Raw genomic sequence first — 25,648 nt, forward strand, 5'->3', positions numbered from 1 at the left:
AATTGCCATAAAGGAGAAGAAAAAGTGTTGAATTTTAAGAAATTCGGTTTTTCGAATTTTTCATAATTTTTGAAAATTTAAATTTTTTATCAAAGGGTTGAGATTATTAAATAAGTAAAGTATTTTTGAAGAGCACAAAAATAGTGAAGCTAAATGCCATAAAATAGAAGAAAAAGTGTTGAATTTTAAGAAATTCGGGTTTTTGAATTTTTCATAATTTTTGAAAATTTAAAATATTTAACTAAATGGTTGAGATTATTTAATAAGTAAAGTATTTTTAAAGAGCACAAAAATAGTGAAGCTAAATGCCATAAAGGAGAAGAAAAAGTGTTGAATTTTAAGAAATTTGGTTTTTCGATTTTTTCGAATTTTCGAAAATTAAAAATTTAACTAAAGGGTGGAGACTATTAAATAAGTAAAGTGTTTTTGAAGAGCACAAAAATAGTGAAGCTATTTGCCATAAAATAGAAGAAAAAGTGTTGAATTTTAAAAAATTCGGTTTTTCGAATTTTTCATAATTTTTGAAAATTTAAAATTTTTAACCAAAGGGTTGAGATTATTTAATAAGTAAATTAGTTTTGAAGAGCACAAAAATAATGAAGCTAATTGCCATAAAGGAGAAGAAAAAGTGTTGAATTTTAAGAAATTCGGTTTTTCGAATTTTTCATAATTTTTGAAATTTTTAAATTTTTTACCATATGGTGGAGACTAATTAATAAGTAAAGTGTTTTTGAAGAACCCAAGAATAATGAAGCTATAAATGCCATAAAAGAGAAAAAAAATGTTGAAAGTATTTTTTAAAGAATTTTTTCATTTTGCAATTTTTCCAGTCCATTCCAGTAAAATCTATTAGAATTTTTTTAATAATTAAACTTAAATAAATTGCATTAACACTTCTACTTGATAGTTTTAAGGGACCCAATAAAGAACCACCTTTAGAAAACAGTCAGGAATTTTTTAATTTAGGATTATCGTATACTGAAGAAGGAATAAAGTAAGTATTAAAACAAATTGACGTCAATTTGATGAAAATCAAAATTGATCAGTGTAATGATAGAATATGATAGAAAAAGTGTATAAATTAATAATATATTCTAATATTTGTTGGAACAAACAATTTTTACTTAAAATTAAACTACATAAACTGACAAATTTTATATTTTTATAAATTAATATTAATTATTTTCTTTCCTAGACATTACAAGCAATTGGATAACTGCTCATATACAATAATTGAAAAGGAATGTAATAAAAATGCAGCGAAGAAATATAAGAGAATAGTTACAAAACTATACAAAATTTTAGAAGTAAATCTTATAAAGTCGAAAGTGTAGAAATATTCACACACATTTTTCAATTTAATAGTTTTCTTCAGACTGCGAATATAAACTTGAAAATCAATAAGAATATTGACTGGGACCCAAAACTAAATTAATAATGAACATTTTTTGAAAAGAATAATTTCAATTTTATTTTTAAAATATTTGTTTGTGAAAACCATATAATTATTGAATAAATAATTTTGATTAATGGGTTTATGGTTCAGAATAATATAAATTTAATATCATTTAACTTTGAAACGTTTTATGTTGTTTTAATAACTGAAAGTTTATTATTTTAAACACAATTCTTAAATAAAAATTTGAACAAAACTCATAAAATAAATTTTCTGTGCAAGATAATATTTATATTATGTTGATATATAATTATCTGCAAAACTACAATCATTGAAAAGAAAAATTAAAAGAATCTTATAGGTTTAAATTTCTAATGTTTAAAAATTAAGCTTAAGAAATTATTTTTAAGTAAATACATTTTTAAATATTGAAATATCTAAAAAATTTTGTTAATCAGTTTAATTATTGTTAAATTTGACATTTTTTGAACACTTTTTGAAATTTTGCGTTTTTCACGAGTTAAACGCAGAAAACCTTAATTTTATGATTTTCGCCATTAAATTAAAATTTACGCCAATTTTTACTATGATTTTCGTAATCAGTGCATAAAAATAAATGAGTATACCAAATTTCATTAAAATTGGTTGGGGTTTTTTTTGGAAGTACATCCAGAAATTGTTTCACTTTCATACAATGTGTATAGCAAATTATCTAGATTTATTATTAAAGGTCAAACCATTGTCAAAATAGAATTTTATAATATATTTCATTATAATTGAGTAGCTAAAACTGTTTTATTTATTTGTATCTAAAATTCTAAATACATACACATAAATTTATACCTATTGAATTTGATTACTCTAGTGCAAATTACATCATATTTATCATCATTGCTCACTTTTATTAAAATTTATCGATTTTCCATAATAATCCTAAAATAATCGAGACCAATTGTAATAAATATATTTTTTGTAAATCGCAGGAATAATAAAAATAAATTTTTTTATAGTTTGCAGCTGTTTATCTTATTTTTAAAAAATAATAATACTAAATATTTTCGAAAAGTTTCTAAGGTAATAAAAGTTTACAACTTGGTCACAATTTCTTGATATAATTTTACTATTTTTGTATGAAAATGTATTAATACTAGGATGGGTTTTCAAAAGACGCATATTTTACAGTAGTTGACTTTTTGTTATTAGAAGAAGCAGAATAAAGTGTCCGAAGGTAAGAAATTAATTTCTTTAATAATATAACCAAAAGTATCATGTAAAATTATATTTATATTTAATATAAATATAATTTTTTGTTGATTAAATAATTTCTTCTGTACATGTCACTATAATTTGTGAAACAACATAAAAGTTTCATGAAACTTCGATATCTAATACAATTCTTCACAAAAGTTCAATTGCTGCATGAAACATTTAAAAGATATAGGGACTAACTTCACCAACTCTGATTGAAAGTTAATCAACGATTAAAGCGATTACAACTTTTAAAATTAACAAAATTGAACTGCCCTCATTCCATCGTATGCCCGTGTTATTTCTATTTATCAAAGAGTCTTATTTATATATTTATTTGTCGCTTAATTATATTAGTTTGTATTATATTCTATATTGTACTATGTATATTAAATTATTTTATAGTATATTATCAATTTCCAGTTAGTCGCAACAGAAAAATAAAATCAAATAAAAGAAGAAGTTCATGAATATGGAGACATTTATTTCTTCAGTATCCCACTATCATTTTCTTTCTGCCTGCCACTACATTACGAGTATAGGGATCATTTTAAATAACAATAACTTAATTCCAAAGTCAGTTAAGAACGAAACGGTCCCCGTTTTAAATGCCTTTTTCCAATATCTAAATAAATCTGAAAATGATTTCGCTCCTAAAATTAATCTTCTTGAGCAAATAAACAGAAGAACTAATATTTACCAGTATATAAGTAAGATGACTTCATTAACTGATGATCACGAAAACATTGGAAGTTATGTGAAAAACATTTTGAAGAAAAACAACAAAAAATCGTTTTCAACTTTGAAGGGAATTTTGTTTAAACATTTCTTTAAGTATCATATTATTAAGAATGTTTGCTCATTTAGAAAGGAACCTACAAAACTCAGTTCACTAGCAATTCAACGAATCTTTAAGGGCTATGTTTCGCCTATTTTTACTGGAATATGGAAAGCACAGATGAAAAAATAAATGGATGTACAGATGAAGAAATTATTTTACATAGACATATTTTAAAACAAAGGATGAGAAAGAAAAGAGGATACGTCCTCGTCTTTTGAAAGATTTCTTCATTGTAGAACATCCTTATAGTCAGCACTGTGCGGTTTAAGATTAATAAAAATAATTAAGTATACTTCATATGGATTATTATAATTTTTTGTTGCCCATGTATTGTCCTAAAGGACGCGCGATTTTGCGTAATAAATAAATAAACTAGAGATGCTAAAAAATTAGACTTGTTTCTTAAGTTATTATCCTTTTTCTCTTCTGCTGTGTAAGATCAAGCAAAAATTCCAGTTGTCATCTATATTCTGACGTAAGTTCTTTTTATTCAATTTTGACTTGTTGTTTCTTGTTAAGGGGGCACTTCATGTGCAGAATCTTGCAGTAATTTTTTCGAAAGTCACTACAACTTTAGATGATGTGGGGAAACACAATGGTAAAAAAATTAGTGTTAAAAGCCAGAAATTTTAAATGAAAGAATACTTTATAAGATCTCTTTTTATTAAAATTTTTTATAAACAAGTAAAATCCATTGCAATCCATTTGTATACAATCAATGTGCATCTATAGGATTCGGATATATAAATAAGATTTTATTATGTTCAACTATATCTATACTATTGAAAATGATTTAAATAATTACTAATTTACACATAATTTATAAGTTTACGATTGACGAGAGAAGAAATATATTATTTTGAACAATAATACTAACTTATGTGGTAAATACATTTAAAGAAATTTTATTTTAATACAACAATCTGACTGACTGACTGACTGACTTAAATATTAAGTTGTAGAAAAGTGTAAAGTGCATGAAGTGTTTATCAAAATTTTTCATTAAATATGCTGCACGAATTCCGGATTTAAAAATGAAAATCCCATAAATTCTGTTTGATCTAGATTCATCATGAAGAGCTTATCGGTAGGCGTGAGATCTGTTTTTTCTGACGTGAACTGCTTATCAAAATTACTTACATCTTTCCTGTGTTTCTGAAAAATTAAAAGCAGAAAATTAAAAAATTGTCTTTTTCTATTCGTTTAGGAAAATGTTCATCCATTGTTTTAAATAATTCTTCTTTTTCAAACTTACAATCTTTGGCTTGAATGGCGGTTGAACCTCCCGATATTCAATTTTTTCCCAGTCAATGCGGCGGAAAAATGCATGACTACGCACATCATCTTCTCCTCTCAATCCACAGCCTAATCGTTTATTTGGATTTTTCGTAAGGAACTGAAATAAATAGAAATATTAATAAAATTTAACATTTAAAACGAAAATAGTGGGAAGTATTTGAAAATTTAATTCCTACCCCTTTGCAAACTTCCTTTGCTTCTTTCGTCAAATTTTTCGGATAGCTAACATTATGATCAGTAATTGCAGCAAATAATTCTTCTTCATCCTCTCCATCGAAAGGTGGTTGTCCAACAAGCATTTCATACAACAAAACTCCATATGCCCACCAGTCTACAGATTTTCCATAAGGTTGATATAATATGATCTAAAAAGTTAGTTTTTATTAAGAAATCTTTAAAATGTTAAACATTTCATAACATTAATTATTATTATTATTACCTCTGGAGCTATGTAGTCTGGAGTACCACAAAATGTTTTTGTCGTTTTATCCCCTGTTATGCCTTCTTTGCACATTCCAAAATCAGCTATTTTTATATGTCCATCATGATCCAAAAGTACATTATCCAATTTCAAATCACGATAAACAATTCCTCGAGAATGTAAATAAAATAATCCAATTGCAGTTTCCGCAGCGTAAAATCTGTGCACAGAATTGTCAGTCCACTTACAAAATTCGCATTAAAAGCATAATACCTCTCATCTTTTGATAATATTTCAGTTAAAAATAAGTCTAGAGAACTTAAAAAAACATAGGAAAGCTAAAGTTCAAAACTATTCGTTAAATAGAAACTGACCCACACAGCATCGAAAATTTCCTGAAAGTTGAAATTAACTTGACTCCAACCTTCGGAATCTTTAATTGTGAAGCTCATGAAACTTGAAGTTTTTTTTTAAATACCCGATGTTATTCAATGTTTGACGCAAAAGTTGATTGAACATTGCATGAGAGTTGAAGAAATTTTAAACTTTCATACAATTGTTCAGTCAACTTTCGCGTCAAACATTGAAAAACAGTCGGAATTTAAAGAATTACTTCAACTGTACAGAGCCTCGCCTCGTTACTAAAGATTTCGAACATTGCAGTCTAGGTAATTTCAACTTTTAGAAAATAATTATGTTTAACTTAATTAGTGTCATAGTTTATTATCCCTTCTGAATTTATTTTTTGTTAGTCAAGAGAACTGTCATTATATGTTTTGTTTAACTATCTTAGGGACGGTTCCACAACTGTATTAACCAGAGTTTAAGAAAAGTTGTAGAACTACGGTTCTAAGAGCCAGTTCAACAACTTTTCGGTAAATTCTGGTTAACACAGTTGTGGAACCAGCCCATGAATATTTACGCGATGATTATAAATTTAAAAAAATTTAAATTTACTTACACTGCAACAGGTTCTTTAAATTTTCCACATTGTTGTATTTGGAACATCAAATCACCACCATTAACATATTCCATCACGAAATAAAGTCGATCCTGTAATGCAGAAATCATTAAATTCATTATTCTTTAAGCTTGCCTTTATTTGTTTAAAGCTATGTACTTAAAGCACTTTTTAGACATCAGCGTCCGATTGAAGACGTCCTAAAGACATCTTATATGCAAGAGACATTTTTTGGACACAAGATGTATTTAGGACGTCCTTCTAAGAGACATAGACATCCTAAGAACGACCTGAAGTCATTCAACATCATTGTGCACAACAGTTTCTCAAAATTTACATAATCTATTTCTCTAAAATTTTTTAGTTAAATAGATTATGTATATTTTGAGAAACTGTTAAATAGTTTCAAACACAGTATGAACGTAGTCTACAAGGGCTTTCCTGTAAAATGAGGTAACTATATGCATACAGCTTACCATAGTTTGAAAACATGAATGTAGCTGCACAAGAAACGGTGGTTTACTGGAAAGGGCCAAAACTCGCTTTTCAACCATTGTGCATTCTACATCATCGTCTTGAATAATAATGTCCTTTTTAAGTATTTTGATTGCATAAAGTTCATCTGTTCCTTTCCTTTCTGCCAGTAAGACCTTGAAGATGAAAAAATGAACTCGAAAATGAAGACCCATCAAAAACGTTCTGTAAGTGTTACATAACAAAAAGGTCACATTGTTATACCACACTGTTCCAATAATGTTACGTATTAAGTAAATAACAAAAACTTACGCTTCGCAGTAGCTTTACCACATTTTAGGAATGTAACATTTACGATAATTATTTAAATATCAAGTATATACAACATTTATGTTCATTAAGTCAATTTTTATGTATTGTACATTATACTTCCCACCTCGTACACTATTTTCCAGGAAGTTTGCATCAAACCAACAAATACCTTATTTGCTACTAAACAATAAAATTATTGTTAACTTCTGGTTTAGTAGCAACTTTAAGCAAAAAGCATTTATAAATTTTATTATAAATCGTTTCTTTCTTGATAGCTTGTTGCATAAAGAAAATATTTTTCTAGAATTCCAAAATTTTAAACTTCCTGTAAAATAGTGTACTATATTGGTAGTTAATATTTCTTTCATGATTTCTATGCAACTGTTCAGAAACCTAAAACATAACAGTTGTTCTGCTATGCAATAAGTCAGTTACAATATTACAAATTTGTATAATTTGTTACGTAACAGTTTTTTTAATTTATTACGTAACTGCTTCTAAACAGTGTGACAACAATTGTATAACCTTGTGATGTACCAGTTACATTATAAAGTATTAAGATCTGTCACGTAACAATTTTTTATGTTTTTAATAACAGGGTTGCCACAAAAATTTCATTTTATTTTTCCTTGACCCTAAAGAATATTCAGATTCACCCTAAAAATTATTAGATACTCAAAAAAATGTTCTATTACATGAACATGTATTTACGACTTTCTTTAATTGTAAAATTATTCAAAAACGTCAATAACTTCCTTTATTTAATAAATATTTCATCATTATTATTTTTTCGTAGGAATGAAAATTTTTAAAAAATTCAAATTTAAACCTTTTAATTTTACAAAAAAAAATTAAATTATTTATAATTAAATTTTAATAAAATCTTTCGCAAAAATTCAATTAATTTTATAAGTAATACTATTATTCACATCAATTCAATTATTTAAAAAAATGTAATGAAATTCGTTGTAAAAATATTCAATTATTATCATAAATAATAATAATAATCTTCACAGGATTTCAATTATTTAAAAACATTCGTTGCAAGACTTCAATTATTTCCCTAAATAATAAAATTCTTCACAAGATTTCAATTATTTTTAATACAATTTTAAGTAAATTCTTCGAAAAATGTAATTCATTTCAAAAATTTTATTAAAATTCTTCGAAAGAAATAAATGAACAATTATTCAATTATTTTTAATAATTTTTGCAAAAGTTCCTAGAGAATTTTCAAATCCATTTTGTTTACAATAAAATTTTACAAAATTTTGATTATTCGGAAATTCTTCCTATTAAATATTTAGAAAAAAAACCTTGAAATAATTTTTTAAAAAAACCAATTAAACTTTTTAAAAAAAATTAATTCTACAGAATTGTCAATTAAAAGTATGAAAAATTCAGATTATCAAAGATTTAAATTTGAAACTTTTAAAAATTCAATTATTTCTCAAAATTCATACTATAATGCTTTTAATGTTTTAATATTCAATTATTACCTAAAATTTTAACCAAAATTCATTTTTAAATTAATTTTTATTAGAAAATTATACGAGAATTCAATTATTTGATTTAAAAAATAAATAATTTAATTGAATGTTTCTTAAAATTTAATTTTTAAAAAGAATTTTATTCACAACTTTTGAAAATATTTAATTTCTTTTAAGGAATTTAATTAAAATTTTATTGAAATTTTTTATATTAAATAATTTTATAACAAGTTTTGAAAATAATTGAAATTTTTTTGACGAATTTTATTAACATTTTTAAAAATAATTGAGTTCCTCAGAAGAATTTAAATAATAATTTATGAAAATATTTGAATTCATGCGAAGGATTTTATTAAATTTAGTTTAAATAACTGAAATTTTGCCAAGAATTTTTTAATTAAATTTTTGACAATATTTTAATTCTTGAGAACAATTTCGCTATCTATTTATAAAAATAATTTAATTCTTGACTAGAATTTTTAAAAATGCAATTATTTCTAAAAATTCACGCTATAATGCCTATAATATTCAAATATTATCTAAAATTTTTACTAAAATTTATTTTTAAAACAATTTTTATTAGCAAATTTTACGAGAGCAAAAATGAAAAAATTATTGAAGAAATGAATCTTTTTCAAAATTGAATTCTTATAAAGAATTTTATCAACAAATTTTTAAGTAATTAAACTTTTTCAACGAATTTAATAAAATTTTTAAGAATAATTACATTTTTCGAGGAATTCGGTTAAAATTATATTGAAAATAATTAAAATTTTGCAATGAGTTTTATTATTCATGAAAATAATTGAATCCTTAAGAAGAATTTTATTTATTTTATTATTTTAGATAATTGAAATTTTGAAGAGAAATTTTTTAAATTTTTGAACACAATTGAATTTCTGCAAGCATTTGTAACTTCTCTAAAATTGAATTTGTTTTAGTGTTTTTAATTAAAATTCTTCTACATATAAATCTATGATTTTTAATAATTAATTAAATATATATTAAAAAATTAAATAATACCAATTATGAATTCTACAAATTTAATTTTTTCCAGTACTTTAATAAAAATCACTGACTTTTCCCTGATTTCCTTGACCAATTCTACTTTCCCTGAGTTTTTCCTGAATTCCCTGATTTCCCTGACCTGTGGCAACCCTGAATAAATATAGTGACAAAGGTCTTGAAAGCAATGCTAGTGTTATTTTTCTCAAAGCTTTCATAAATATTTTGCATGAATGGTATTTTTAGAATTATATAGGTTCCTATACTTTTCTCCGCTCTAGATTATGAACAGTGACCTTAGAGACTTTTTACTCATTATATTCAATTTAAATGATATCCTATTTTGTTATTTGAAAATTTCTCATTTGTATAAGGTGTTGAAATTTTATTTGCGTTCTTTTGCATTTTGTGCAATACTACAATAAAAGCATTTTTTTTGTTTCTAAAATAATAGTGACATTATACTTTTGGTGATTATTTTTAAAGATAATTTGTAAATAATATAATTATAATTGCTTAGACGATAGATTCGGTTTGTTTTATAATCGTAAGCAGGCTTAGACTTTTAAGCCTAGAAATGATTTTACAAACATAAACGAGAAGAATGCGCCAGAGAAAGTCACAAATATTTGTTCATTTCTAAAGCATAATTACTGTTTCCGTTCAGTAAAGTTGTTGTCAACAGTTGCTAACGGTTTATGCTAACAAATATTCAGATTTGCGATTGAATCAGTTACACATTAACTTTCTTAAAACTTTGAAGCGAACGAGTGTCGAAAATATTGTAGAAAGATCAACAACCTGTTCTAGTCTAATTTTGTTCATGCAAGCTATTAATTTACTAGTGAATATTAATTATGCTGTGCAATGCTTTTATAAGCAACATTGCCTTAAGCTTGCGTAACAAAGTTACTTCCAGGCAGAAATAATCAATATTACCTAAATAATCCAAATCTTGCACGGTAATACTAACGCGATATTGCAGCACTTCACTTGTGCTGATTTAGTAAAATTGGGAGAGTGGACCTTTTGATTGAAAAAATAGAAAAACGGTTATCGTGATATAATCATTGTGGTTTAACATGAAATTGTTTCTTAAGTCTTTCGCACTAATTCTAAAACTCCTTTTTGGTAGAATTTTTAAATAATTCCTATTTCTACAATTGACCAAATAATGTGTACTGTTGTGTAACATTATAATTTTATAAATTAAATTTGATATTCTTATACCTTTCCAAAACTGCCTTTTCCAAGGACCATCAAAAAATTAAAATCACTTGATCTTATCAAGTCGCTTTTTCCCATATTGTGAGGTACATCTTTATCTGCAGTCACTGTTGATTTCTTTGTTACTGATGTCTTCTACATTAAACATAATCATTTTTTATTACGAATATCTCTATACTAGTAATATTTGTACTAAAAATTGCAATACCTAACAAGAATCGTAGTATTCAAATCGTTAAGTTACAAAAGGGCAGTTGTTACTTATTTACTAACCCGCATTTTTGATTTTAGCTCCATAAGATCTACTCCTTCTTCCGGCACTGGAACATTGTAAAACTCCCCTTCCTCTTGTGTTAGAAGTTTGAACCATCCTGTTGCTGGAGCCTTGATAAGTTCTGAGATGCCAAATGATAGGCAACCCATAAAATCATTACGTGATGTTCTATCCCAATCCCAAACTTCAATTAACAGTCTTCTGTCTTTATCTTCTGATCGAAGCTCACTAAAATTGACCAGTTTATGTTATAAACATTAATTTCTCAATCAAATTGTAAAAATTAACATAAATTCGGGAAAATACTTACAAGCTGATTGTCTCATTCCATTCTGGGTTTAATGAAGCTTTTACAGTTTTGGTTTTCTTTTTCACACTGTCTGAATCTGGAATAAGTTTTAGTTTAACGTATGGATCTGACAATCCGTTTGGATCCATTGGAATGAGGTTTCTTCCTTGAATAACTGCAAAGAAAAGTTAATGGGACTTTTATAATTAAAACACCTAGAAAGGTTGATTTTATAAGTAATTTACGCATTTTGACTAGAAAGTAAACAGTAACAATAAAATATTAGTTCCCATGGGTAAATAGTTACCTCCTACTGTGAGTTTGTTTCCAACACAAGTGATATGTAATTGTATTCTGCCTCGCCGTTCGGTATGATCACAACCACAGAGATTAGGTACACTCTCCTGACATTTTTTGTGTACATTCATATCACATGCTGATTAAAAAGGAAATAAAAATTATACACAAGTTTGCTTATGCCTTTCCATGAGTAATATATATATATATATGATTAAACAATAAGATGGTTGCAGAATGGATAATCAAATGACTATTTTTTATTACCTGAACATTTGAATCCTTGATGTGCAATGCCATGAAGCATTGACCCACAGTGGTCACAAAAAGTTGGGGTAAGGTATGTAATAACATCCCATTTGTGAGGAGCACTGACAGCCTATAACACATTGTTAACGGATTAGAAATAACAAAATTCATAAGTAGGATTATAATTCTGAGAATGTAAGTTTATAGTATAAAAAAAATAACTTGACAAAATTAAGTACCACATAGCTCGAAATCTTTCATTTAGTTTACCTGAAGCTTAAGAAAACTTAAACGAAGTTATTCTAAATATTACAGCATAAATTACTTACATCAGAATCTGCACCTTTGTCAACTCCGGGACATGTAAACGTAACATATTCGTGACAACGTTTGTGAACCACAAAACTGCAAACTAAGAAATAATATATATCAGTTATTTGTTAGATTATCATAAGGTAGATAATTTTCAAATCAACTATCTTCATGTATACATCTTCATGTATACAACTAAGAGGTATTAAAAAACGTTGCAGCTTAAATTAACACCAAAAAAGATTAAATTAATCCATTTTTTGATTAACTTTTTCCGTGAAAAAAATATCTTAATCAAAACCAAATCATTTTTAAAAAATTTTGAAGAAATAACCCTTCGATGGATTATTTTAATTCTTGATGAATTAAAGCCTTGCCGCTTACTCCTCAATTATTAATTTCGCAATAACAAATTAGCCTGTTCAAATGTTGCCCTATTGAATGGGAAATGGTTGAATGAAGTAGCACTCTTTGTGCACTGGTCCGCCCTCATAATAAACGAGAACGTGCTTGCACTTAAATTCTTCTATTAATAAAATAATTGATAATAAGAGTTTTAAATTTGTTATTTATATGTTTCTGACAATTTTACATAATTTCCTAAAAAGAAATTGTGATTGAATTAAGAATATTAGAATTGAGTTAGTTTTAATTCCTTTAGTAGAAATACGATTGTGGAAAAGCTAATCACATTAAGTTTAGCTGCACTGAAAAAAAAATGATGTATGTGTTTCGCTTTGTAACATAAGACATATGGGCAAATCTACGGAATCGGTCGATTTCACGTTACTTCTCATTTATACTGCTTTAATAATACTATTTAACTCTCGTTTTCGCATGTTCGGAATATCATTTTGATGACTTTTGAAACCAAAAAAGTTTATAAAGTTATAATTTTTTTACTCGAAATTATTCATGAACTTAAACGTCAAATTTCGCAAATTTCATTTGTTACTCTGGGTCTTTTTTTAATTTTAATGTGTATAATATTTTCAGCAAAATACTGAAGAATGCATTACATGTGCTTTTAAAAATGAATATATTTTTCACTTTGTGTTGAAACGTGAGCGACTTTAAATTTTGAGTATTTTTAACGCTAAAAGTATTCTAAACGCTAAAAATTTACTCCAAATGAAACATTTAAAGACGTTAAATATACAATTTTTTAACAACTTTTATTATTAAAATAATCGACCAGAATTTATCTAAAGCTTCAGGAGTCGTCATTTATTTTGTCGTTTTAAATAATGAATTTTTTGACAAAATTATTTTCGTTAGAAGTTTTTAAATATAATTCTTTTAGCATTAAAGAAAAATGAGTCAATTCATTCTTAACATTAAATGCAATAGATAAAATGTGTGCTTGTAACTTAAGAATCTTTATATTTACGACGTTAAATCTTGCAGTTCCGTAGATTCATTTTTATGAAATCTAAAATCCTCAAGAGGCTATTGTGAGATATTATATAATGGGGTATAAAATAATTTTGAAATGTTGTTCAGAATGGAAGAAGATTATAAAACTTCTAAAGGCAGTTTGTCTTCAAATAAGGACCCCACAATAATAAGGTACATATTTTTTTACATTCAATTCAATTCACAATGAAGGTTGAAATCTCAAAAAATAGTTTTCTTGATGTAACATTGTTAGTGTAAAACAGTAAAATTATAACCAATTGCTTCAGGAAACTCACATGGACAGGAAGATAATATCTCAAATTATCACTCTAACACTTGTATCAAATTCAAAATTAGCACAGTTAATAATTTAGTTGATTGCAGTATATAAAGTTATCTGACAAAAGATTTTATCAACAAAATATCAAAATAATTAAAAAATCTTCAAAGTTAAATGATTAACAAACATGTAAATGAGGCATTCTATAATTTTATTTCAAACCGCATATCACCTGCAAATGACTATCGTAGGTAAAGCACTTTTCATGTATAATTTATTTAAAAACAACTGTAAATATAACATGTAAATAATTCCAAAATAATCGTTGGATGGTATAGATACTAGAGAATCTAATCTTTTTTTAACACTCAAAGTTTTTAAATGTAAATTAAACGAAGAAATAATTTTTTAAAAAGAAGTTCTCTATACCATCTTAAAGATTGAGAAATCCTCTATTAAAAGCATTATTTAAATTTTATATTTAAAGCTTTTTAAATAAAATAAATTATATATGAAAAGTGCTCTATCCGCGATAATCAGCATGTGATACGGTTTGAAATAGAATAACGTCTCAAATATAAGATTGAGTAAATTCTTAAAAATTGGTGTTTTTCCGCATGATGAAGTTAGTAGTATGTCATATGTGCTATCAGTATAAATTCAATAATAACAATATTTTATATGTTATAAACAATGCTCTTGGCCTGATTCCGGTTCTATAGCCAAACCAGACTTGATCTAGACCAGAAGTGCGTCGTTTTTTCAATAATGACATCGACTAATTTTACAAAACTGGGTCAATCTTGGTGTCTTGGTCTGAATATATTTCATATATTTCATATATTTCAAATAAATCCAAATATGGTTTAACAGAAAACTTAAAGAAAAAGAAAGATAAACATTAATCTAAACATAAAATATTTCTTTTATTTATGTTATTTATGATAATATGGAACGGCTAATGATAATCACATACGTGTATAAATATAATGATTATTCCTTCATATTTAAGATTTAAGAAAAGAATAACTAAAAAACTTTATTTCATAAAAAATTTGTTTATTTATTATATACAAAAAATCCATTAAACGAAATTGGTTTATGGGGAGTACGTCATAAATCTTGTGATGTATAGAAATTCCTACCTCTCAGCTCCATTAAAAGAAAAATGGCATTGTTAGGTCTATCATTAAGATTGGAAGAAAGGGAGCGAACTTTTATTCTCTCCCTCCTCCAAACGTAAAAAGGCATGTATTTATCTTTTTGTAACTATTGAATTTACTAAAAACAATGGAGGGTAATTTGATCCACAAGGGCTTAGATTTGTACAGAATCTAATAAATTCCTATTAGTATATTTCCATCAATCTAATATATGTAAACTTATTTCTATAAATATTTAAGACTCACCTTGACATTGATAACCTTGTTTTCCGAATCCCCTGAAACAAAAAAGGTGGACAAGTAAAAATTTGTATAAAAAGCAATTCAAGCGAATTTTTTAAATATTAAGATTTTGTGACGTAAATGAATTATAGAAATTAGAGAAAAACATAAAAATTCTAACTTTATGGTGAAAATCTGACCATTTGTCAATTGGCATATTTAAATATTTTTTTGTAAAATAAATATTTAAATTTAGGATGATTTTAAAAATAATAGAACTTAATATCATTCACAACAAATATTTATTATTTATTTATTCATTTACAGGCATTGAGCTCCATTCGTACCTAAAGTACTAAAAGTATTTAACAGTTGTAAAAATAAACTATTCATTTAATTTAATAAAATATTTTATTTAATTACTTAAATTAGTTTCATATAGTTTATTCAATAATTTTTCACATTATATGATTACCTCGAACATTTTTATATTTGTGAACATTTCAAAAAACTATAATTTTTAAATTAGACAGGCAATTTTCCAAATAGTATTAAAAATAATTAATAACCTTATAATTATATATATTTGATACCTAATTTTATAATTTATAAATTAAGGTGGTAAATGAAATTGATAAATAGGAGTAGAAACTTCACACGCACTTTAGCGTGCGTTCTAATTATACACTTAGAGAAAAATTATGTTTCAATCAAATACTCCATTGCTTCCTCATGGAGGAAGTATTATTGTTATACCAAAATTTTTCAAATTCGATTTTTTGACATATCTTTATGTTACTTGATCTCAGAAATTTAAAAATAACATTTTTAAAAAAGTCATTCCGTACGTGTGTGTAAAAATGACATTTTCTTAAATATCTCGAGATTATGAAGAGCTCTAGGGATGAATTAATTTTAAATTGTAGGTCTCATGTGCGGACATAAAATGAGAGTACTTTGAGATAGATTAGTAAAGTTTAACTTATATTTGTTTTTGTATTTTTAATTTCAGTAAAAAACGTAATTCGCCCATAATTTGAAACTTGTTACTAAGGGTTTTTTGGGGTCGCTGATTACGAATCTGAAGTCAGATTTTGAAAATTTTGAAAATTCAAAATGGCGGATCCAATATGGCGGCAGTTTTTTCAAAATTGTTCAAATTTGCATAAAACTTGTTACTTAGGGGTTTTCGGGGTCGCTGCTTACAAATCTGAAGGCAGATTTAAAAAATTCAAAATGGTGACCACGAAAACCCCTGAATAACAAATTTCAAGCGAATTTGAGCAGATTTTTAAAAAATGTTCACTATTTTGAATTTTGAAAATTTTGAAAATCTGACTTTAGATTCGCAATCAGCATAACTCAATTATTTTTTTAAAAATGAATTTAGAAAAACAAAACTTTTCTCAGTTTTCGGGCAAATATTGAAAGGATCAGTCCATTATATTTCACCTGAAGTTGTTGCAGTCTATTTTTAGAAAAATTTTAATGGATAGAATTTGGATAGTATATAAATTTTTGATTATTTGTTCAAAATGACCCAATTTACTTATATTATAATAAATAAAAATTTAATGTAAAAAATTGATTTTAAAACATCTATAAAATTTCGAAACTCAAAAGTTACCTCAAATCCTCTCAATTACATTTTTCTGAGAAGTTTTAAAAGATAAAGATAGATAAAATTTTGAATTTTGTTTTAATGGAAACGTAGAATATATAATTTTCAACAATTTAAACAAATTAAAAGTTGCATTTGAATAAAAACTACAATTTTCTGTCATTAAGAAATATTTTTTATGTTATTTTATCAAAATCGTTTCCTGACAAAAAATTGTAATTATTCAAATGCAACTTTTAATTGTTCAAGATGTTGAAAATAAAATTCTTTAAAGCTTCCATTAAATAGAATTAAATTTAAAATCTAATTTAACTTTTCTATATAAAATAATACGAAATTATGACATTGGACTAACTTTTGTTCCGATTCTTTGTCGGATATACTTCCTTAAGTAGTTTTAATATTTTTTTACATGTTCTGCTGGGACTTTTTAATTTTATAATGCAGAAATATGAGAAATTCTACCTTTAATATTAAACTTCTTAGTATTTTCTGTATTATTTTAATCATCTTTATAACTTTTCAGACGTTACATGAGAAAATTCAAAGTTTGGTTTTAATTTTTAAGTTAGACCTTCTTTTCCGTTTTGTATCAAATTTTGTCGATATGGAGAACGAGATACTTTTTAGTTGAATTCAGTTTAAAAAATCTGCTTTCGAAATGAACTTGAGAAAAAGGTAAGTAGGTTTAAAAAAAACTGAAGCTGGAAAACAAATAAGTCGATATATGAAAGCCAACTACACTTTTATAAAACTACTAAGATTTTAAGTCACAAGTTTTGTTTGAAGGCAAATTTTTCAAATTGAATAAAAAGTAACTCCTTCTCCATCGTTAAAATGGGATAGAAAAGAGAAAAAAGTTTTTTCTTTTTAAAAGTTGATACAAAAGCTTAAATATTAATATGAAATGTAGAATTTTTCATATATTTCATATCTAAAATATCATCAGATCATATAAAAATACATCGAAAGTAATAAATTTTTAAATATTTACAAACTTATTTTTAGAAAAATAATAATTAAAATCTAATTGCTTTTGCACATATATTTAAAATCATTTTTTTTATTTATTTTATTTTGGGCATCTACATCAAATGTTTTAAAAAAATAAGCCGCAACCACTTTATAGGTGAAATAAATAATGGACTGATCCTAAAAAATTTATTTTCTTATATTTGCGCTAAAATTATTATAAAATTTGTTTCGTTCAGTGGTAAAAAATTTTGTCGTTTCGAACTTCAGATACAAATTTTTAAAAATAAATTAAACTTTTATTATTATTATTATAATTAATTTTTTTTAATTATATAATTATTAAATAGTTTCAAATATTATTAAAAGATTCTAAATCAAGAAATTTTATTCCTTTTTTTAAATCTGGATTTTTACAAAAGTTTTGCTCCTGAAAGTATGGCAACCATGCATTGCAATACGGATCTGAAAGTCTACTTTTTATTTTATAATTTCAGATACACCTACAGCAAGACATTTATCAAAATTGAGAAATTTTCTTTCTTGATTGGCTTTCTTCCAAAGAATTAAAATATTACACTTAACGCAATTTCGAACCTAAGTCACTATAAAACACATTAATTTAATATTTTTAGAAAGAATCTAAAAAGTTATGTAATTTCAAAATTACATTAAATTGATTTCAAAGTATTATTAGAAAATATGTTTAAAATCAACTTTTTAAAAATGTATTACATTATATGTAGCATTTTGGTTTAAAATATTTTTTTTTTAATTTTTGGAGCCAATTAATATCTATTAATGAAGCGAAAACTGGCACCCAATTATCAACACCCAATTAATTTTGTAAATTAAATCTTAAATTTAATTATTTTTTACAAAGCTGTAACTCAGTTATCAGCACCTAATTTTTTAAAATTTGATATCGTTTTAAATAAAGAATAACCTTAAATTTCTAAAATTAGGTAGGTGCTGATAACTGGGTGCCAGTTTCCTTCATTATTTATTAAATAAATATAAATTAATTGTGCAACGAAATTATATTAATGACTTTATAGTCTAAAATGTCGAAATATTCTGTTTTTAGTAAATCTCCAAATTTTCTCATGTCTATGATTAGTTTACATTAAAATAAATTTTGTAGGTCAAGAATTAGTAAACATTTGAGCATTAACTATTTAATAAAACATAAAAGTTTTTATGTTTACAATTGAATTTTGTCACTTGACTTTATCTATTAAGTTACGACGAGGAGACTGTTTGATCCCATGTACAATAATAATTAACATAAGATAAAACGAGAAATAGATCGTACGTTTTTTATAGGAGAATCGAGTGAAGTTGAGCGTGTCTAACGATTTTCTCTGGGATTAAATGCAACACGTCATCTAATAGATAAAACTTAATTCTTAAAGAAACCGATTTTTGAAGAAAATTTTTTTTTCTTGATAAAACCGGTTTTTAGATAAAAGTTTGAAGGCCGCACGCAAGAAGCTTATTCTTATAGTGTACATCTTAAATATTCTAAACTGCACCTACTTTTTTACCTATAGCATAAATTTCCGTTATCAATAGGTTAAAATGATGAAAGTTAAAATTTTTAATACTTTTTTTAAGTCACAATAATTTTGATATCAGTTTGGCAAAAATTTCAAATGGAGCACTCAATATGTCAGGAAAGAGTTCAACATCGCAATTAAGATTTTTCGGAAGCGATAAACAATTAAAATTTTCTGATATAAAAATAAGATCTCTTTTATATTCAGAACAAAAATTTTGAAACACTATTTTACATTCGATGGTTTTATTTTATAAAGAAGTGCTTAAAGATCTTTTATGTATTTAATTTTTCCGAACATATCGATGATCTAAAATTAACTTAATTCTTTGCTATATATAGATAATTAAATATTTTTTTAAGGGGAGGAACTAATGGAATTTTAAACCACCGAAAAGGTTTGCATAGGAGTGTTAATCTATTTTCTAATATTGTCAAGGATATAAAATTATTCTATCATAAACATAATGAAACAGAGTTGCCACAAAAATTTAATTTTGTTTTTCCCTGATTTCCAGACAAAATTTTGACTTTTTCCCTGACCCTAAAAAATATTCTGATTTATTCTAAAAATTATTAGATACTCAAAAAAATATTCTGTTACGTTTATTTAAGAATTTTTTTAATAAATAAATACATTTTTTTAATTGTAAAATTATTCGAAAACCAATATGACTTCTATTTTTAAATAAATTTTTAATCATTATTATTTTTCCATAAGAATTAAGATTTTCAAGAATTTCTAATTCAAACCTTCTTGAATTTCAATAACTTCTAATAATATATTAATATATTATAATAAAACATGGAGATATCGATCACTTCGAGTCTTTGTCTCGAAGTGCTCGATTTCTTCATTTTTTATAATAATTAAAGATGACCGAGTGATAAAATAATTATTTTATATTATAAGAATATTCTTACTCTCATTTCTTCAAAACTATTTTTATCATTTCTTTTCAATTATTACTTTCTCGAATTCTCAACTAAAATTCTTATTTAAATCGCAATTTTAAAAAAAAAAATTTTTTGAAAAAGTTCTTTGGGAATTTTTAAATCCAGTTGTTTACAATTCAATTTTATGAAATTTCATCAATTATTCAGAAATTCTTCAATTTAAAAGTAGAAAATAAAAACTTGAAAAAATTTTAAAATAAATTTTAAAAAAATTTAATGAAACTTTTTAAAAAAAATTAATTCTATATACAGAAATCATGAAAAATTCATATTTTCAAAGATTTAAATTTGAAACCTTTTCAAAATTCAATTATTTCTAAAAATTCACGCTTTTGATGCTTTTTATTATTCAATTATTATCTAAAATTTAAATTGAAATTCATTTTTAAATCAATTTTTATTAGAAAATTCTACGAGAATTCAATTATTTAAATACAAATAAAATGCAAATAAATAATTTATTGAATAATTAAATGTTTCTCAAAATTGAATTCTCATAAAGAATTTTATCGACAAATTTTTAAATAATTGAATTCTTCCGATAAATTTTAATAAAATTTGTAAATTCAATTAAAACTGTATTAAAAATAATTGAAATTCTATGATGAGTTTTATTACTTATGGAAATAATTGAAATTCTGCTATGAGTTTTATTATTTATGAAAATAATTGAATTTCTAAGAATAATTTTAATGTTTATGAAAATAATGAAATTATTGCGAAGAAGTTTGTAAAAAAATTTGTAAATAATTGAATTTCTTTTTTTTAATTTTTATTATTTATCATTTTTTTAAATAATTGAATTCTTTTGGAAATTTTTTTAAATAATTGAATTATAATAAAATAAATTTACAAAAAATTTGTAAATAATTGAAATACTATGAAATTTTTATTATTTATAAAAATAATTGAATGTTCGTGTAGAATATTATTAACATTTTTTTTTGTTGAAATAATTGAAGTTTTGTTGGAAAATTTTATTAAAATAGTAGATATTGAAAGTCCTTGAATTGAGGAAAATTTTAGAAAATAATTGAATTTCGGTGAAGAATTCTATTTTTTTTAAAGATAATTGAAATTTTGATGAGAATTTAAAAAAATTTTTGAACATAATTGAATTTTGGAGAAGAATTATATTTTTTTTAAATAATTGAAATTTTAACGAGAATTTAAAAAAAATTGAATTTCTGCAATAATTATTTGTAACTTTTCAAAAATTCAATTTTTTCTAATGTTTTTAAAAAATGTAAAATATCTTATTATTTATGAAAATAATTGAATTATTGCAAATTATAAAAAATTTGTAAATAATTGAATTGCTGCGGAATTTTTATTATTTATGAAAATAATTGAATGTTCGCGTAGAACATTATCAAATATTTTTTTAAATAATTGAATTCTTTTAGAAAATTTGATTAAAATAGTAGATAATAAAAGTTATTGAATTGAGGAAAATTTTTGAAAATTAATGAAATTAGGAAAAGAATCCCATTTTCTTATAAAGATAATTGAAATTTTGAAGAGAATTTTTTTTTGAATTTTTGAATATAATTGAATTTCTTAAATCATTTGTAACTTCTCAAAAATTCAATTTTTTCAGTGTTTTTTTTAATTAAAATTCTTTTATAAATCCATTATTTCTAATAATTAATTAAATATATATAATAAAAAATTGAACTAATTTCAGAAGAATTTGAATTATTAAAATTTTTCATAAATTCAAGTTCTTTAAAATCTTTAATTAAATTCATTAAAAATTGAAATTTTCTAAAATTTCAAATTGAAACCCTTTGAAGTTCATCTATTTATGAAAATTGTAAACGCAACTCTTTTAGGGTTATTCAAGGTTTACTCGAACCCGAAAGTTGAAGAATTCAATTTTTAACTTCTTTTACAATTTTTGTTCTATTTCTCATCAACAATATTTTTTTCAGGTTTTGTCATGGATCTAAAACTAGTCAAAAATTTTGAAAATATTCAAGTTCCAAATAATTTCATGATGGAATATAAATGATATAAATTCCAAAGAATGCAGAACAAATTGACATAGATTTTGATTGGTTGAGATGACGAAAGATGGAGATTTACATATTTAAAATTCAACTTCTTCCATAATTTTTTTTATTGCTGTTCCTCTTTCCTGTTTCTAAATAATCAATCCTATGGATGTTGGAAAATTTTTATGTTTTTCCAAAGAATAAAAATGGCACTTTTGAAAATTGCCATTTTTCATCCACTTTTGTAATAAAATCAGGATAAAATTGTGTGATCACTCCTAAGTATTTCATTGTGGTAACAAATTATGTTCATAGAAATAAAATATTATCTCAAATTAAGTTACCTTCTTTGCTATATATATGTATATAGAGGTATATATTGTTCAGTTCAGCGGTAAATGAATTAGAAATTGATTTGACTTTAGCCAACCTTCAATAGGGATTTATAATATTTATAAAAAATGAAAAATGAAACTCACCAAATAAAATCCTTACAGTGGCTGCAAAATGTTGGCTGCTTGAAAAATCGGGGCATAAAACTGTGGTTTTTGACGACGTAAACATTCTTTTTCTTTAGAGCACCCTTGCGACCCCTTAATTTTTTGGCGAAGGCCGTGCTCGTGTCCGTGGGACCCAAAGAATCTTCGCACGTGTTACTGCTTTCTTCTTCCGCCATTGTGGTTGTCAGATTGGGATTTTTTGAAAAAAAAGAATTCTTCCTAATTTCTAACTGCTCAATACATTCTCGAAGAAGATGTCGTGTTTCTTCTTCCACAAAGATTAACTCATTTAATGCGGATCATTATTTCTCACATACTAACACTGTGTTCGTCATTGCGATTAGGAGTTTCAAATGGAAAGACATCACTTCCCCGCAAGATTTACGTAACAAGATTTTCATTTACAAGTTCTTCATGCTTTTACCCACTTTTTCCCCGTGTGCCACTGACTACTGCATAACCCCTATACAGAATTAGCTGTCACTTTACCACTCCATGCTGTCTCACAGAACGCGACCGATAAAATTAGATTCAAAGCGCAGTAGCTCAGCAGCGCCATTGCTCAACTCTTACCGCGCACTTGGGTATCGACATTTAAAAGGAACATTGCGTTCTTTACGGTACCACATTTTTTCTACATCATGAGAGACCTGAGAGACTTTCTTCTCCGAACAATAAATAATCAAATTCAAATAAAATATTCATTTCAAATGCATTCACTATTTTCATTATTACTATCTGACAATATTCACGAATATTGTCAGACATTCCGCGGGAACATTATTTTCATATTTAGTGTCATTCATATGATTCGAACCATCTCTTTTATATTCCAGCTTTCTAATCATGTCAAACTTTGAAGAAAATTATTTATTAAATATCTCATCTGCCATATTTTTTCCAACTAAAACATGAAGAGACGATACATTTTGTGTGAAAATGTTTTCTTAAATGAAAAAATACAGAGTTTTATCATTAATACTTTGATTCAGTATACCTCTGAAAGAGGAATATTTTCAGTTGTAAAAGATGCACCTGCGAATTGCTTAAATCGCTTGGTTTTCTAGCACACACACTTCCCGCCATTTTAAGTCGTCATGTGACATACTAGTGCTATTTTTTATTTCCAAAATTTGCAATTTTTAAGCCATTATTTTTACTACTTAAAATCAGAACTAATTTTTTTTCAAAGTAAAATTTTCTCAACTGTTCAGTTATATTGTCAATACACTAAATTAAGATCATTAAAATTCGAACAAATTTATCTAGGCACAAATAACTGTTAGTGCCTATATATAGAACAATTCTGCAAATTTATAAAGGAGTTATTTTTTACTATGACTGAAATTTTACTTCAAATAAAAAACAATTCAACGATTCCTAACTAACTAATTAACTTAGTTACGAACTAACTAACATAGTTACTAACTTAATAATTACCATAATAATTACCTTAATAACTAACTTACTAACTAACAATCTAACAAACTTAATTACTAATTAACTTACTAACTAACTTACTTTAATCAGTTACTAACTAGTTACCTTAGTTACGAACTAATATACTAACATTTACTACCTTACTAAGTTAGTAATTAAATAAGTTAGTTAGTTAGCAAGTTAGTTATTAAATTAATAAGTTAGTTAATAAATAAAGTTATTAGTTATTAAGTTTGTAAGATAGTTAGAAAGTTAGTTAGCAAGTTTGTAAGTTAGTTATTTAGTAAGTTAGTTAGTAAGTTCGTTAGTTAGTAACTAAGTTAAGTAAGTAAATTAGTAATTAAGTTTGTAACCCAGTTAGCTAGTTAGTTAGTAAGTTAGTAACTAAGTTAAGTAAGTTAGTCAGTAACTAAATTAAGTAAGTTAGTCAGTAAGTTAGTTAATAAGGTAGTTAGTTAGTAAGTTAGTAAATTAGTTAGTAAGTTTGTGAGTTAGTTAGTAAGGGGCCATCCACATATTACGTCACACTATTTTTGGCCATTTTTAACCCTCCCTTCCCCCATGTCACACTCTATTACATACATTAATGCCATTTTCTCTGCAAGGTGTCACAAATTGTTTGACCTCCCCCTCCCCCTTAAAGTGTGACGTAATATGTGGAGGGCCCCTAATTTAGTTTGTAACTAAGTTAAGTAAGTAAGTTAATTAGTAATTAAGTTTGTAACTTAGTTAGTAAGTTAGTTAATAAATTAGTTAGTAAGTTGGTAAGTTAGTAAGTTCGTCAGTAACTAAGTTAAGTAAGTGAGTTAGATAGTAAGTTAGTTAGTAAGTTAGTTAGTATTAGAGCTTTAGTTAGTATTAGAGCTGTGCAAAATTTGATTTGATTTTGATTTTTGAACTAGGCGATTGAAATGTCGAATTTTGGAAATTCGATCAAGGCGAAAAAATTCGAACAGTTCTGTTCAAATTATTTCGTCCAGCTCTATATAGTATGTTTGTAACCCAATGAGAAATGACTCATGAAATTGACCTTAATTTGAAAGTCAAAATTTCATCAAATTGACGACTTGAATTGACGAAAGTAATGTCCCACATTTTGACCATTTTTTGATAAATTTTAAAATTGAAGAAATTTTGACGACTTATAGATTTAGATTAGTTTTTAATCAAATTTAAAATTGACTGAATTTTTACGATTTAACAATTTAATTTGATAGTAAAATTATATTAATTCTTTTAATTTCAATTTATATACAACTCATCGTTTGTAATAAATAAAAAACGTTTCAAAATATTACATCCATTATTATATCATTGTAATAATATAAAAATATAAGTGTTTCACTTACGAAAGATTATTTAAGATCAAATTTTTTAACGCAATCAAATAACGCAGATGCAAGCAATCCAACCTTTAAATAATTATTATTATAGTTATAATATGC

The 25,648-nt window shown here is 25.2% G+C and overlaps 1 protein-coding gene and 1 long non-coding RNA gene across 2 annotated transcripts; one reads left to right on the plus strand and one right to left on the minus strand.

The window, feature by feature from the left end:
- The first annotated feature begins 2,457 nt into the window (after positions 1-2,457).
- On the plus strand, positions 2,458-3,877 carry LOC122505376. The gene is made up of 2 exons (XR_006301913.1): positions 2,458-2,624; positions 3,068-3,877. It is a non-coding gene; the product is annotated as an uncharacterized LOC122505376 (long non-coding RNA).
- Positions 3,878-4,139: 262 nt separating this feature from the next.
- Positions 4,140-23,345, minus strand: LOC122505370 (protein kinase C, brain isozyme). Its single transcript, XM_043616921.1, has 14 exons — positions 22,743-23,345; positions 15,183-15,214; positions 12,113-12,195; positions 11,802-11,913; positions 11,545-11,673; positions 11,259-11,412; positions 10,948-11,176; positions 10,678-10,809; positions 6,643-6,816; positions 6,167-6,258; positions 5,224-5,425; positions 4,961-5,149; positions 4,741-4,881; positions 4,140-4,640 (listed from the first exon to the last, which is right to left on the minus strand). Exons 1-14 carry the CDS (start codon positions 22,937-22,939, stop codon positions 4,488-4,490), a joined length of 2,019 nt encoding a protein of 672 aa, XP_043472856.1. The 5' UTR covers positions 22,940-23,345; the 3' UTR covers positions 4,140-4,487.
- Positions 23,346-25,648: the final 2,303 nt, after the last annotated feature.

This window comes from Leptopilina heterotoma, unplaced genomic scaffold (genome assembly GCF_015476425.1).
Source record: "Leptopilina heterotoma isolate Lh14 unplaced genomic scaffold, ASM1547642v1 Lhet_113, whole genome shotgun sequence".
NCBI lineage: Eukaryota > Metazoa > Arthropoda > Insecta > Hymenoptera > Figitidae > Leptopilina > Leptopilina heterotoma.

Excerpts from the sequence above, each read along its gene's own strand:
- LOC122505370 (XM_043616921.1), bottom strand. The coding sequence starts at position 22,939 with ATGGCGGAAGAAGAAAGCAGTAACACGTGCGAAGATTCTTTGGGTCCC. Across the intron at positions 10,810-10,947 it reads AGCTAAAATCAAAAATGCGG|AAGACATCAGTAACAAAGAA; the intron begins GTTAGTAAATAA and ends TGTTTAATGTAG. Across the intron at positions 6,259-6,642 it reads ATTCATGTTTTCAAACTATG|GATCGACTTTATTTCGTGAT; the intron begins GTAAGCTGTATG and ends TCTGCATTACAG.